General features: G+C 36.3%; 2 protein-coding genes across 3 annotated transcripts; one reads left to right on the top strand and one right to left on the bottom strand.

Moving 5' to 3' along the window:
- Window positions 1–355: 355 nt before the first annotated feature.
- LOC115960893 (thioredoxin M-type, chloroplastic-like) lies at window positions 356–2,265 on the top strand. Its single transcript, XM_031079896.1, has 2 exons — window positions 356–687; window positions 1,733–2,265. The coding sequence occupies exons 1-2, from the start codon at window positions 447–449 to the stop codon at window positions 2,050–2,052; spliced, it is 561 nt and encodes a 186-aa protein (XP_030935756.1). The 5' UTR covers window positions 356–446; the 3' UTR covers window positions 2,053–2,265.
- Window positions 2,266–3,143: 878 nt separating this feature from the next.
- LOC115959083 (transcriptional corepressor SEUSS) lies at window positions 3,144–13,191 on the bottom strand. 2 transcript variants are annotated; one of them, XM_031077380.1, is made up of 11 exons: window positions 12,648–13,190; window positions 11,529–12,140; window positions 10,678–11,444; window positions 10,470–10,589; window positions 10,208–10,256; window positions 9,741–9,955; window positions 9,580–9,648; window positions 8,049–8,146; window positions 7,180–7,273; window positions 5,783–5,852; window positions 3,144–4,375 (listed from the first exon to the last, which is right to left on the bottom strand). In XM_031077380.1, the coding sequence occupies exons 2-11, from the start codon at window positions 11,794–11,796 to the stop codon at window positions 3,423–3,425; spliced, it is 2,703 nt and encodes a 900-aa protein (XP_030933240.1). In that variant the 5' UTR covers window positions 11,797–12,140; window positions 12,648–13,190; the 3' UTR covers window positions 3,144–3,422. The 2 variants fall into 2 exon arrangements, with proteins under 2 accessions (XP_030933240.1, XP_030933239.1); XM_031077379.1 differs by having other exon boundaries at window positions 10,678–12,140; window positions 12,648–13,191.
- Between the last annotated feature and the right edge of the window lie 860 nt (window positions 13,192–14,051).

The following is a 14,051-nucleotide window of genomic DNA, read 5'->3' as shown; positions in this document are numbered from 1 at the left end:
AATTCTTAGCATAGCATTACTGAATTGAAAAAACCATCCCTAAAAAGCAAGAAGCCAAAGCTACCAAAAGGATGAGAAGTTTATGGTCCACCAATAACAGGTCAATAAATCCTGGAAAATGGGTGATTTGGACTTTTCCATTAAAATAGAGAGTATCATACATTTGAGTGGCACAAGTTGAGAGTGCCGTACATAAATGTCATCCACACGAATTTGAGCACTCTTAGCACCTTAGAATCTTGTAATAATATCCACTTACAAATTTTTAAAGAAATCCAAAAAATATAAAATCTAAAAGAATAAAATAAAAAGAATCAATAGAAAAACTTATGTAGTCACTTGCCCAATAGACCCAAAAAAAAAAAAAAAGAATACATTCCCTTTTCATTTTTCATCCCTCTTAAAATACCAAAAAAAACATACACAACTGTTAAGAAAAAAAGAATATGGCTTTGGAAAACTGTTTTCAACTGAGCACAGTGTGCACTACTAGAACTGCTGCTCTACAATGTTACCATCCATTTTCTTCAAAGGAAAGGCTTAATTTTCCGACATGTAATGCATTGAAGAAGTCATTACTCACATCAGTCACATGCTCTTCATCTTCTTCATCGTACCCTCATTCAATCAGTGTCAAACCCAGAAAACCAAGCATTGTCTGCAAAGCTCGTGAAGCTGTGGATGAAGGTTAGCTACTCAGTACTCACTCTATAACATAATTTATTTATTGATAGTAGATTACAAGGTGGCTTGTAAAAATTATATCCCCTTTCGTTTATGGTCTTTAAGTATTTATAAATCTAAGCAAAAAATGGTAGTAGAGCTAACTTGAACATTTTATATTCTCATCTTAGTCTATCAAACAACTGAAGGGTTTGTTGAAGGCTTAAAGCAACTTCAAAAGAGAAGACTTCCTGGCTTTTTTTTATTTTGTTTTATATCAATTTCTGCTTAGTAGTTAAAATGAGGAAACATATGAATGAAACTCATAAGCCTAAGTGCCAAGATCTTAAAGATGTTGTTGTTGTTGTTGCTTTGGTCTTGTTATTTTTATCTTTTCTAGCTTGGCTAAACTTCTCATAATTACTTCCTGGGTTTTTCTGTTCAAACTTAAAAGTTCTTAAAGAAAAAAATCAGTTGGATAGTGCTGCTATTGCCTTCCATATCCCATAGTTGGTGAATTCTAAGAAAGACAACAGAAAGGAGTTTGAGTTCAGTAAATTTGATTTTTTCTCAAAAGTTGCTTACTTAATTTATGCAAATGCTTGAAATCTAAAGTTCTAGTGGTGTCAGGTTTAAACTAGAATAACCTTGTGATTTTGCTGTTAAGACTTGGGGAAAAACTTGGTATACTTCCTTAGGTATTGTAGCTTAGGTTTTCCAATTGCATTTAACCATATGTCTGTATTGATCAATAAAACAAAAAGAGTGTTATCTTTTTTCAAAAACAGTTAAAAATATAACCAGGTGGTTCATTGATCAATGCAACTGCTTGGTTGAATTTATTTGGAGAACCTAAGATATAACACCTAAAAAACTGTACCAAAATTTTACCCTAAAACTTAAAAGCTCTAAGGAAGAAACGTTAAGTTGGATATGATACTATTGCCTTCCATATATCATAATTGATGAATTCTGAGAAAGACTACAGAAAGTAGTTTGAGTTGCAGTAAATATGATTCTCTCAAAAAGTTTCTCACTGATAATTTATGGAAATGCTTGAAATCTGCAGTTCAAGTGGTGACAGATTCAAACTGGAATAACCTTGTGATTGCAAGTGAAAACCCAGTTCTGGTGGAGTTTTGGGCACCATGGTGCGGACCTTGTAGGATGATTGCCCCTGTGATTGAGGAACTAGCAAAAGAATATGCAGGAAAGATCCTGTGCCTCAAGCTCAACACCGATGACTGCCCCAACATTGCCACTCAGTATGGAATCAGGAGCATTCCAACTGTGCTGTTTTTCAAGAATGGAGAGAAGAAAGAGAGTGTAATTGGTGCAGTGCCCAAGTCCACCTTATCTGCTACTGTCGAGAAATATGTTGAGGCTTGAAGCTTGAAAGAGAAATGAGAAACATTACCTTTAGGCATAAGGACACTAATATTGTGTCAATGAATTTATTGTTGATTCAAAAGGCACTATTCCAGTATTCAAGAGCATTTTCGTATGTAAATGTTAACACCATACTCATTATCTCCTTCATTTGGTACATGTTATGTTAAATAACCTTTTCTGCATTCAAGAATGCCTTCAGTTTCTCATTCTCTTCCAGAAACTCCAATTATGTATCCATGCATTTTCTCAAAAGCATAAGTGAGGGTAGATATCAAGAGGGCCTATTCATTTTCATGTTTGCTTAGCTCAACGTGTTGAAGAATGCCTTTTTTAATTTCTGTCCCTGAATCTTTTTTCCAACCTCGAATTTTCTCCCCGAGTTATTCAGTAACATAACAATTGAATTGTTTTTTTAATTATTGGTTCTTCAACCCTTTATGAATCCCTCCACAACTGGATAATCTTTCTTTCAGACCATAGAGGCTTACTTCGTAGGCCTAACTATGTCTGCTAATTCTGGAGCAAAGTTTCCAGACTACCATACCCACATGGCCACATCGGCAGGCAAAGAAAATTCGTCCCAAAAGCTCTAATTGGACAGCCAATGCAAATAGGATAACCTTTTTATCTACAGTCTACAGATAGCTTCAAATCAGGGACGTAAATAAAGGTTTATAGGTTATGGTTGCTTGAGAGTTGAGAGAGTCAATGATGAGAATAAAAAATGAGTTCTACTACGGACACAACCGAATCTCTCAAGCCAAGTTGTCAACCGCTCAACCCATCATAGGTCAAAATATATAAAAATTATAATGGGATCCACCACTGCTCAAAACAAAGGTGCTGCGAGAATGTAAATTTTGTTGTGCCCTGTACTTTCTCATAAAGAAAAGATGCTACAACAACAGGTATAGCTGCTTCTTCATTCATTTTTTGCTTTAATTTCTGATTGTATGCTTCGTTGTTAGTGTGCTCGCTAGATTATCTACTTGGTCATGCGCAAAACCTTCATCATCCACTCCAAAAAAAAAAAAAAAAAAAAAAAAAAAAAAAAAAAAAAAGGGAAAGCAGAAAAATAAAAAGGGGTATTATATGTAAAGAAAATATGAAATTTAGAAACAAAAAATATATATAAACGTACATTATAAATCACAGCGAATTAGCCCCTTTTGCCACACAGCCAGCCACCAAATTTTCCTTTCTATATATAAATAACAGATTCGTACAGAGTGGGAGCAAAGCCCTGTAATAATATTTCACCGTATACAAACCATCTTCGCAGGGCCTCCGGCAATTCTGCCATTTCTCATGCTGCATAAGCAGCTATAGTTAAGAGCTGGAACCATAGGCGTGATCAATTAAGCCTTTCATGGGGATGGTTTCCAATCAAACTGAAGATTATTAAAGCCGTTAACTGCTCCCAGCCCACTGAGCAGCTGGTTTCCCAAATCCTGTTGTTGATGATTCATACTTCGGTCTTGAGCCATTGATGTCATTCCTACCCTTCCATTCATTATGGAGTTATTTCCCATTGCCGCTCTGATTCCATTAACCATGGCAGATTGACCAAGTCCACCCATACTGCCAAATCCACCACCCCCCATACCTGAATTACTGTTGACTGTCCCATTCCCCACAAAGCAGTTGCCACCATTGAGACCTGTGTTATTGCTTGTTGGCAAAATCCCATTAACATTTTTCACATCATTCCCCAGAGAACCAACACCAACCATACCACCTGTGCCATTAAGTTGGTTGGACATCATCATGTCATGTAAGATTTTCTGGACTGAGCTCTGCGAATCAGTTGGGTCAGCCTCACCGGAAAGAACTGGCTGTTGCAAGGACATAGATGAATTTGAGGTACTCATGTGATTGGCGGTTGTCAAGGCGCTATGAGACGTTTGTGGGGGATTGTTAGATGAGGAGGGTGTTGGTGATTGGAATGGGGAAGGGTTGGGTTGTGCCTGTGGAATAGTACTGGAGGAACCAGGGGACGGAATCTGAACAGAACTTCCTCCGTAAGGACTGCTTGCATTGTTCATAGAATTTTGTTGTCTGGAGTTCATGGAGTTTTGATGGAGAAGCCCAACAATGGTGCTTGTTGTGGTTGATGTGGATGCCATGTTGAGGGAATTATTTACGCTAGGTACACCATTGCTAACAGCAAGTGGCATAGCACCAGTTTGGACAGAGCCTTGTTCACTGCTTGAGTTCTGTCCCATTGTTTGCTGCTGTTGTTGCTGTTCCTCTGGCTGTTGAGAATGACCATGAAACCCAGATGTCGTACTTGTCCTCCTAGGATACTTGGCCAAGCTTTCTGAGAAGAAATAGATAAAAAATGAGTTACCCTGTGGCATTTGATATCCAGGATAGAGTTGTGATGCAGCTAACATGCAAAAATCACTAGCACAAATAAATCTGAGGGAATTGGAATAACAATGCACTTGCACATTTTTCCATATATTAACTACACAGATTTTGATAGCCATTTCACATGCAAATACACGGGAGAAAAAAAAAATCCATGTTCCACCAGAAGACCGTCAGCAAAATAGTTTAGGGTAGAAGGGAGCAGCTCTTCATTTGTCAGAATCAGGTCCTTAAATGTTGAAAACTGCTGCTGCTATCTTAATTAAATCAATTACTTGTGTGTGTGTGTGTTGAAAACTGCCACCAGAGGTTTGCTTCACATTCACATTGCATAAACCCTTGTTTCTCACATTTCAAATTAGACTACCTTGATGAGAAATCATAAACAAGTATTTGCAGATCTAATATTTTCACACAAAAAAAGCCCCTCAAAACTAAAAAGGTCTGAAAGCCTGATGCCTCTTGCAAATATCATTAGAAGCTTTAAAAGAAACAAGTTTGGGCACATTATGCCAACAAGCATTGAGCTACTAAACAAAAAATATTCTGTGATGGCATGTCCATTTGATCAATCCCTCTAAGTGCCTTGTTTTGCAAGAATGTACCACAATACCTCAGACTTACATAGGGTATGACAGGTACCACAATACTTATCATCAAAAATATCCTTTTCTTCTCTTGAAAGATCAGACAACTTTCTAACACCTCTTGACTAGGCACTTCTCTAGATTACTGACAATTACATCACCACCAGAAGGATATCTTGGAAGCCCAAATATTCAGCCTCTAGACAAAAGAGTGTTAATGTCTTTCCAAATTTTCAAATGATTTGGTGTTTAAGAACCTACTCAACCCTTTTTTATTTTTGACAAGTATATATGTGACAAGCCTTGTAGCTCAATAGCAATGCCTAGTTTCCTTACGAGGAAAACCAAAGTTCAAAGTCCCCTCCTCAATTATTGTAACAATTAAATTATATATATATCACAATTTCTTTTATTATTCTTTTTTTCATTGGGTGAGGGGGGGGGGGGGGGATTGAAGGTTAAATATCAGGACTAGATTGAAAAAACCCTCTCACTATAGTCTTCTATTGCATAAAATGTAGAAAAATCAACTTCCCTTAATTTCTACAATAAATCAAATTCTAATATATTGAATGGCTATTCGCCTCATAAAATCACATTAACAACGTTAGTATGATAGTATAGCAATATAACCGTGAACACCATATTTTCCCATGCTCCATTTCTCAGATCTAACATTCCACTCCACCTTGGAAAAGAGACCACAAATGTGGCATATGTATGTAAAGGTAAAAGTTTAACTGAAAGAAAATTCACATCAAACTTACCCATAGGTCCCGTTTTTGTATTTCGGCTATAATCAATCAAGTCTTTCATACTATTAACCACTTCTGATATCTGCACGCCCAAGAATGGGAGAAAAAACGAGGTGATCAATCACACTGCACACAAGTCTCATTAATATAGTTTATCATAGATTATTACTTATAAAATTATATATAGTTCATATAGAGTGAAGCCAAGAGAAGCCTCATTTATCTGGCATATAATTAGTTATAATCTTTAACAACACCACATATGTAATGCAACAGCAGTGGAGATGGAAGCATTCCACATAGGGACCATAATCATAACATCAATTTACAATAAATAAAAATAAAAAACTTATAACAAAAACTCAATGCTGCAAGCAAATCTCTAAGCATTTGAAATATCTAATACACTTTAAGCACTGCATAGAAGCCAAAACCTTTTATACCAATTAAGAATTAACATATAATTCTACAGAAATTTCCAAATTGAGCCTTCAAATTATCTGCAGATGAGCATTTAAATTAGAGTATACTATTGTGGTTCAAAGAGAGATAAGAAACTTTAAGGGTTCAGTGCTGCGTATTGGGTTCATGAGTAAGGTGGAAGAGCCAATAGAATAGGAATAAAAAATTCCCAAGCACATAAGGAATATTTTGAAAGTATGATTATGGCATTGCATTGGAACTGCTAGATTTAATGAGACTTAATTTAATGTACTTGCATAGGGAGAAAAAATGATAACTGTTAAGCTCAATCAATGGAGAGAGTCATCTAGTCCAACCCATGATGTAGTTGACCTAAGAAGAGCATATTCAACCTAATATCAGAAATGGAATATATTTTTAACAGATATGGTAGAGGAGAAAGAAATGTGTCAAACAAAGAATCTTTGAAAAAAAAAGGTGTGGAACCCTAGTACAGGAGATGTGTACAAGAGAAACAAATTTAAATCACAAATTTTTCTCTAGGAAGGCATTGGAAGAGAGTTTCACCATCCACTAGCAAGGTACGATAAGAATACTTTTCCCCCCAACCCCCCACCAAAATGAATAAAGAAAAACAGAAAGGGTACTACAGTAATAAGATAATGTTACATGCCAATTTGAGAGAAGACTCAACAAATAAGTATCAGTAATGTGAACATTGTTCTACATCAAAGAAAATACCGCTGACACTCCAAATACAACAGTACTCAAAAGCAAAATACAAACTCTGTTGCAATGACCTCAAGAATTTATCCCCAAACTCCTAAACTGCCTTTTCTTTTCACCTTTTTTTTTTTGGGTCATGGTAAGATGCTCTGCAGCTTTTAAATGCAGAAAATACCAACAACATTCAACTTTTTAATACATAGGGAATAACACAGAAGCCAGGATACTAAAAAGCCCATTAAACAAAAAAGGGGCATTACCTGAAGGCAGCGCACATATCTCTTGGTATATCCTAAGTCATTTACCAATGGAACTTCCAAAGCTTTTGCTAATTGTCGAGCCGATGCTACGAACCTAAAGAAAAATTACAGTAAAAAAGAATAAGGCCTCAATGATCATACAGTTCACACATCATACAACGTGGATAAAAACCAAGGAAATACAATCAAAAATCAGAGTGTCAAAGCAACAATACACCCGTAACCACCTGGCCAGTGGGGGGAGAATAGAGGAAGGGGGGGGGGGGGGGGGCAACAAAAATGGAATACTTTCCCTGCATGTCATGATAATCCATAAATAATCAAAGAACCAACTAGTTGCAATAAAATTTAATAGTGTTAGGCTGTCTGACAGCCTTGCCTAATTAATTTTTTGAGAATAGAAACCATATGTCATAAACAAAGCAAATTTGAGAATCCAATGTCCTGTGTCCTTTGCAGGTTCTCAGAAAAACCTTAAATTTTAACCTCTATATACTGCCAAACTTAATAACTTGTGCAACCTAAACTTTATGAAAAATTGCAGTATGCATCAACAGGAACAGTGTAAAAACAGATACTTTCCCTAGGAACACCTTTGCTCAAGTGCGTAAACAGAGCATAAGTGAAGAAAATAAATATATGGTAAATGCAGAGAAAAATTACTAATCTATGAACATTTGCTGCATTGTAGATATTGAAACATTCTGAATGAGATAAGGAGGAACCAATGGAATGTTTTATCTTTTTTTTTTTTTTTTTTCTTTGAGGAACTAATTGAACCACCAAATTTCAATCTGGACAAAAATAAAGCACAGGAAAAACACTCAGAGATAGCACACAAACAAGGAAACATACGATCAAGGACTTACATATTACAATTATTTTGCAACTCTGAAACGGATAAATTGGATGGTGCATTTTGAGTAGCAGCCTGGTATTTTTGGGCCGCAGCTCCAAGTTGACTAACCTGAGAAGCAAAAATTACAACTGCTAAATACACACAATATCCAATAGTGGCAAAAATACTTAATGTCCCCACACATACATTTCAACAATCAACATTTTGACACCAATATTGGACAACAATATTTGATCAAGGCATCTTTTGAACATTTCATGGAAAAGTAACTGGGTCACAGAACCCGTAAGATACATACTCCAATGGTACATCCAAAACAAACTGACCAAGCTATGATGGACATTGAATCCAAAAATCGTATACATCCCAAGGATATTATTTCAATCAATGGCAAACAGGTATCCAGTTTAGAAATCCAGGATATGCTTCAAAAGTATATGTAAAATAAAGATAATCATGAAAATTGAAAAAATGATGACAGTGCAACCCAGAACAAGAATATAAACAAGACAAAATTATTTCCAATTTCTTCTCCAACTAATAAACCCCTTTGACAAATAGGAAACTTGGTTTTGTAGATCTGCATTTGTTCTGGTAAAGCACTAATATATTAGGAGCCATGATGTTCTAGAAGAACCCTCATAGGATTCATGGTACTTCCAAATCCAGTCAATTTGGTTTCCAGATTTATTGACATGCTTAAATAGAGATCTTTTTGAATATCTGTGTAGCACAACACTCCAAATGGAGTTACACCAAGCATTAGCAACATAACCATCATAATGAACTATGAATGATTTAATTTCTCAAATCCAAAACTGATTCCATTTATCACACATGATTAACTCACTCCAAATGATGCAGAAAGACAAACTAAATGCATTTCACTTGGTACATATAATGGCCTGGGATGGTTTCAGATCGATCAGGCAAAAGAGGGGTAAAAAAATCAAATAAAGAAAAATCATAAAAATTCACACATTCAAGTTTAATGGATCATATTTGCCTAAGTCATACCATAATAGACAAAAATAAGGGAAAGGAAAACACATGCAGACAATCAAGAAAAAAAAGGTCATTATCAAAGCACTGAAGATAATGATCTCAATTATCATATAAATCCAAGACATAGTTCCTCTGAATAAAGCGCATTTTACTAGCTGCCCAAAAAGGGATAACCAAATGGATAAACTTCTATTGTTAATCTGTAAGTTAAAGAAACTAGATCTCCTCAAGGAAGTCTTGAAGAAAAGGATTAGTATTACAAGTGTATTAGCAAGAAGGCATATAGTTATAAACTACTTAACCTCCTTGTACGAATACTTTATTTACAGGAAGAGAAATCGCGACCTTCAATTACTTCAAGAAATTTTTTTCTTTTTTAAGAGTCCAATTGTCGCTGAACAAATTATATATAAATACAATCAGGCAGTTAATTTGGTTGCCCCCAGCATGGCACAAGGGACAACATATTTTGCAGGAATCGACAATAAAACAAAAGAGCTTCTTTTGTTATAAGGAGAAAAATTTTCATCATTTACCTGAGGTATCAACAATCTTCGAGGGATAAGCTCTTCATGCCGCCGTGCACAAAACTCCCAAGAGCATATCTGGTATAATAAATGAAGGACAAGACAGAATGTCAATGAATGACACCTTGTAAGGCATTGAAGTAAAAAAGTCAATTTATTTTCTGCATAACCTTTAGGTCTGGAGAGAAAACTATCCGAAGTTGACCATCACGAACAACACGAAGTTGCTCAAAAACGCTTTCCTGTATTGCCTTTGCATAGTCCAGGACAATCTGACCAGATGAATTCTGATATTCACGAGGCATATCAACATAAAGAAGTTCTTCCAAAGTACCACTTTCATACTTGATTTTGAAAAGCCTGGGAAGAACCTCGACAGTTGCTTCTGAAAATTTACAGTCAGCAGAATTCACAAGCCAGTTAGACATGGTAAACTTAACCCTTACAACATTTACATATAGCATAAGTACTTAATTAATTAACATTAATATTCAGTAGAAAAGCAAAGATGCTAAAGAACCCGTGGCATGACGAGATATTTAAGAGGGGACACCAATTTAGAGTAGCAGTGGACACAATGGACTACAAGAAGATGCAGAAAACTACAAAACTTGGAAAAACTAACAATGAAACATACCGAAACCACGGCCAGGCTTGCGATTGCATATTTCACAGTGCCATACATCCTGCAAAATTTACAAGATCAATCGTTATGTATACAAAGAAATCCGAAGGGCCAATAACATTTTGAGAGACTATTAAGATGGTTTACTTCAAAATAGGATGAAGAAGATATTAAATATCAATGAATATAAAAATAAATACAAGATACCAACTAAGATGAGCTCTAGTAGATTTGCATGTCATTAGCAATAATTTAATGTCATTTAGCACCAGACCTGAGGAAAAACTCCAGTTGTTTGCCGACCACTTCCATACATAGAAACACACCACTTCTTTTTAGCATTGGGAGCAAAGTACTCAGCAACAAATTTCCTCCAGAATTCAATATTGTTGTCCTACATTAAAAAAACAATGCATTATTACTGTTCATAATCACCCACATCCCATTCACATACAAAAGACTAAATGGTAAGAAAATCTTACTTCGGGTCTGTGTTGTTGGTGATACATGTAATGTGTTAGCCGCCGGGCACACATTCCAGGCTCATAGACAGGTTTTACAGGAGGTCTCAAAGGCAAACTCTGCTGTTGAAATTGCTGCGGTAATTGGGTCCGCTGCTGAGGCATTGCCTTTAATAGTTGCTGCTGTTGGTGTTGCTGTAACTGCAAGAGTCTTTGTTGATGCAAAAGATTAATCTGGGCAGCAGCAGCCTGAGAGGTCTGCCTTGACATGTGGAGGAATTGTTGTTGCTGCTGCTGTTGCTGTTGCTGTTGTTGCTGCTGCTGCTGCTGCTGCTGCTGTTGCTGTTGCTGCTGCTGCTGCTGCTGCTGTTGTTGCTGCTGTTGATGCAGATATAACGATTGATCAGAATGTTGGGGTTCCATTTTTACTGGCGCCAAATTTCTCATTGCCTGCATTTGCTGTGGTTCCATTTTCACTTGACCAAGATTTCTCAATGTCTGCATCTGGTGCTGCTGGTGCTGTTGGTGCTGATCATTTGTCACCTGAGGCTCCAATTTTACAGGTCCAACACCACCCAAGCCTCCTCGCATTGATTGATATTGCTGCTGCTGCTGCTGGGTGCTGTGAGGAGCAGAGAACTGTTGCATTGGCTGCTGACCATGTTGGAAATTCTGGGATTCAAGTTGCTGGGACTGCTGTTGATCCGACATTAGCTGGCTACCAGAAGGGTTCGAGAATTGCTGACCCTGTCCTTGACCGGATGAACCAGGGTTTGCCATGTTTGAAGCTACAAGTAAAGATGAAGAAGTATTAAAACCCATAACATTGCCAATAATAGAAAGTGGATCCGACTCAACGCCAGTATCAATACCTCCACGCTGGCTATTCCCAGGACCAGAAAGCCCAGGATTCTGACCTCCATTTCCAAAAGACTGATTTAGAAGAGACGAAACATTAGGAATGTTTCCAAGCATATTCACGTTATTAAACTGAGTACGAGGCGACACAAGCGGAGGAAAAGCTGACTGAGGAGGCATGGGACCTCCTTGAGCTCCCAATAACCCAGAATTTGATCTCAAGAGTGAAGGTGTAACCGACTGGGCACTACCGATCGGATTGGGTGGCCCGGAAGGCACCATTTTTCAAAAAATCACAATCTACAAAGCACTCACCTAAGTACTAAAACTATCTTAAAAGAACATGAATTGAACAAACTAAAGTTACACAAGAAAGTGTGAAAATCCAGACAAATAACTCAAACCAGATAGCACTTCAGCCCCACATCCAAGGCTATAAGGTTCAAAACGCTTATTGTGCTCCAATCCAAACGGGTAAGCTTTCTGTCTATGAAGTTCACGTCTTCCAAAGGCAAGCCAGATACTGATAAAAACCGAGACCAAGCCACAAGTATCAATTCTGAACATTCTAGAATTGTACTGTCTCTGCACAACCAGCAATCACCGAGCTGCTCCCGCATGAATCTCTGTACAACAATAAACAAATTTTTAGATCTACTATAGCTTCAACCATTGTACAGAAACTAACCAATTCACAATCAGACATTCACTCACACAAACCCAGATTCCAAATCTCAATTTCCTCACACTATCAACCAAAAACCCTCATAAAAAGCCACCTAACAAAACAGCTACAAACAAACCCACATCACCAAAAACCCACAAAAAAATCAATACAAGTATCAAAAACCCATCAAAGAAAAACCCTTTTCCCCACACCCTTTTAGCTCAAATTTCAAACTTCAAACACACACAACCAAAAAAAAAAAAAAACCAAAAAAATCTGTAACTTTATCAAACTACAACACAAACACTGCTTATACTAAACCCTTCTCGATCGAGACCCATATTCCACAAATCAACGATCCAGAACTTCAAATGAGTAAAAAACAGAGTCCAAAAACTAACTCACAAGCCCAAAAAAAAGCAGAACTCAAAAAGGTCAGAGTCAAAGACTACCAAAGAGAACTCACCAGAGTTGCAAATTGAACAGTGACAAAGTCTTCAATACTCACTGATCAAAATACTATTCCAAAAAAAAAAAAAAACAAATACCCAACTCTTTTTTTCTCTTTCTTTTACATAAATATCTATATATGTGAATTCAAAGTGCTAAGAAAGAAAAAACAAGAAACAGAGTCGGAGTTAAAAAAAAAGAAAGCTTTTTCTTTTGCTTTAGGGTTTCATCTCTTCTCCTTCTTCTTCTTCTCCTTCTTCTTCTTCTTCTTCTCTCACAAACAACAGTCTGAAGAAGCTTCAGTACTCGACGCCCTGTACCTCGCTGTATTCTAGAGAGAGAAAGGAAGAGAGAAAAAAAACTACACTTTGTAGAGAGAGAAAGTTTTTAGAGTGAGAAAGAAAAGAGTGTGCGTGTGTGTCCTTGCGGACGTCAAAATTGTATTCGATCCGATTGAATTTTCTTCATTCTTTCTCTCTCTTCTCCTCTCTTCTCTCTCTCTCTCTCTCTCCTCTTTCACTGTTTGTGAGAAATGAAGTCAAATGCTGTTCTTTCTCTCTCTAAAGGGCTTTATGTGAATGCATATATTATCATTTATCATCATTCATGATTATCATTATCATCATGCATGATGTTATATGCTGAGTTTTTAATAGTATTTGTTTTGTACTTGGGAATTGACACTAGAGTTGTATATTATTACGGAACTACCCAGATTTGGTTTGGTTTGGACTTTCTTTTGTGTATGTGCTCTTACCTTATCATGGTGTTTGTTCATCAAAAAAAAAAAAAAAAATATCATGGCGTTTAATAGTTGTTTCATCGCTTGCCATCTGCACTTGACCAACTATAAGATGGCTGTAAACGTTTTTTGCAAATTATTTATTTATTTATTTATTTATTTAAATAATCGGATAATTAGGAAAGGGAAGATTTAAATTTTAGATGTATTCTCTAGAAACAAAGAATTCATTTGGCAAAAATTATTTTTGTCAACTTATTTTACTATTCAGTTTATTTTTGCTACTATTGATGAGTCTCACTGCATTTTTTAGTACTATTTATAGGTATCACTGTACTATTTCAGTTAACTATTATTTTTATCTTTTACTATTAATCATAGGTCTCACTGCACTTTTTGTACTATTCATAGATCCAACTGTACTATTTCAGTTAACTTTTACCTTTATCTATAGTACTTTCAGCAAAAAAAGTTTCAGTTTCAACAAAATAAACGGATCCCAAATGGACCCTAAGTATCAACTAGCTAAACTATAAAACTCTTTTAAGTGTTTTTTAGAGAATGAAATTAGTACTAGATAATTATTTAATATTAACTAATTATATTAGTGTGGTTTGGAGGAGCTTTTTATTTTTAGCTAATATAGCAACTTGTTATTAGGGTGGACATTCTTTATGC

This window comes from Quercus lobata, chromosome 9 (genome assembly GCF_001633185.2).
Source record: "Quercus lobata isolate SW786 chromosome 9, ValleyOak3.0 Primary Assembly, whole genome shotgun sequence".
NCBI classification, from domain to species: domain Eukaryota; kingdom Viridiplantae; phylum Streptophyta; class Magnoliopsida; order Fagales; family Fagaceae; genus Quercus; species Quercus lobata.
The sequence above is the reverse complement of the archived record's forward strand: the minus strand, read 5'-3'. Positions and strand labels throughout refer to the sequence as shown.

Coding starts and splice junctions, on each gene's coding strand:
- LOC115960893 (XM_031079896.1), top strand. CDS start 447: ATGGCTTTGGAAAACTGTTTTCAACTGAGCACAGTGTGCACTACTAGA. Junction 688..1,732: donor TCGTGAAGCTGTGGATGAAG/GTTAGCTACTCA, acceptor TGAAATCTGCAG/TTCAAGTGGTGACAGATTCA.
- LOC115959083 (XM_031077379.1), bottom strand. CDS start 11,796: ATGGTGCCTTCCGGGCCACCCAATCCGATCGGTAGTGCCCAGTCGGTT. Junction 10,257..10,469: donor CAACTGGAGTTTTTCCTCAG/GTCTGGTGCTAA, acceptor TAAATTTTGCAG/GATGTATGGCACTGTGAAAT. Junction 4,376..5,782: donor TACAAAAACGGGACCTATGG/GTAAGTTTGATG, acceptor ATTTCTTCTCAG/AAAGCTTGGCCAAGTATCCT.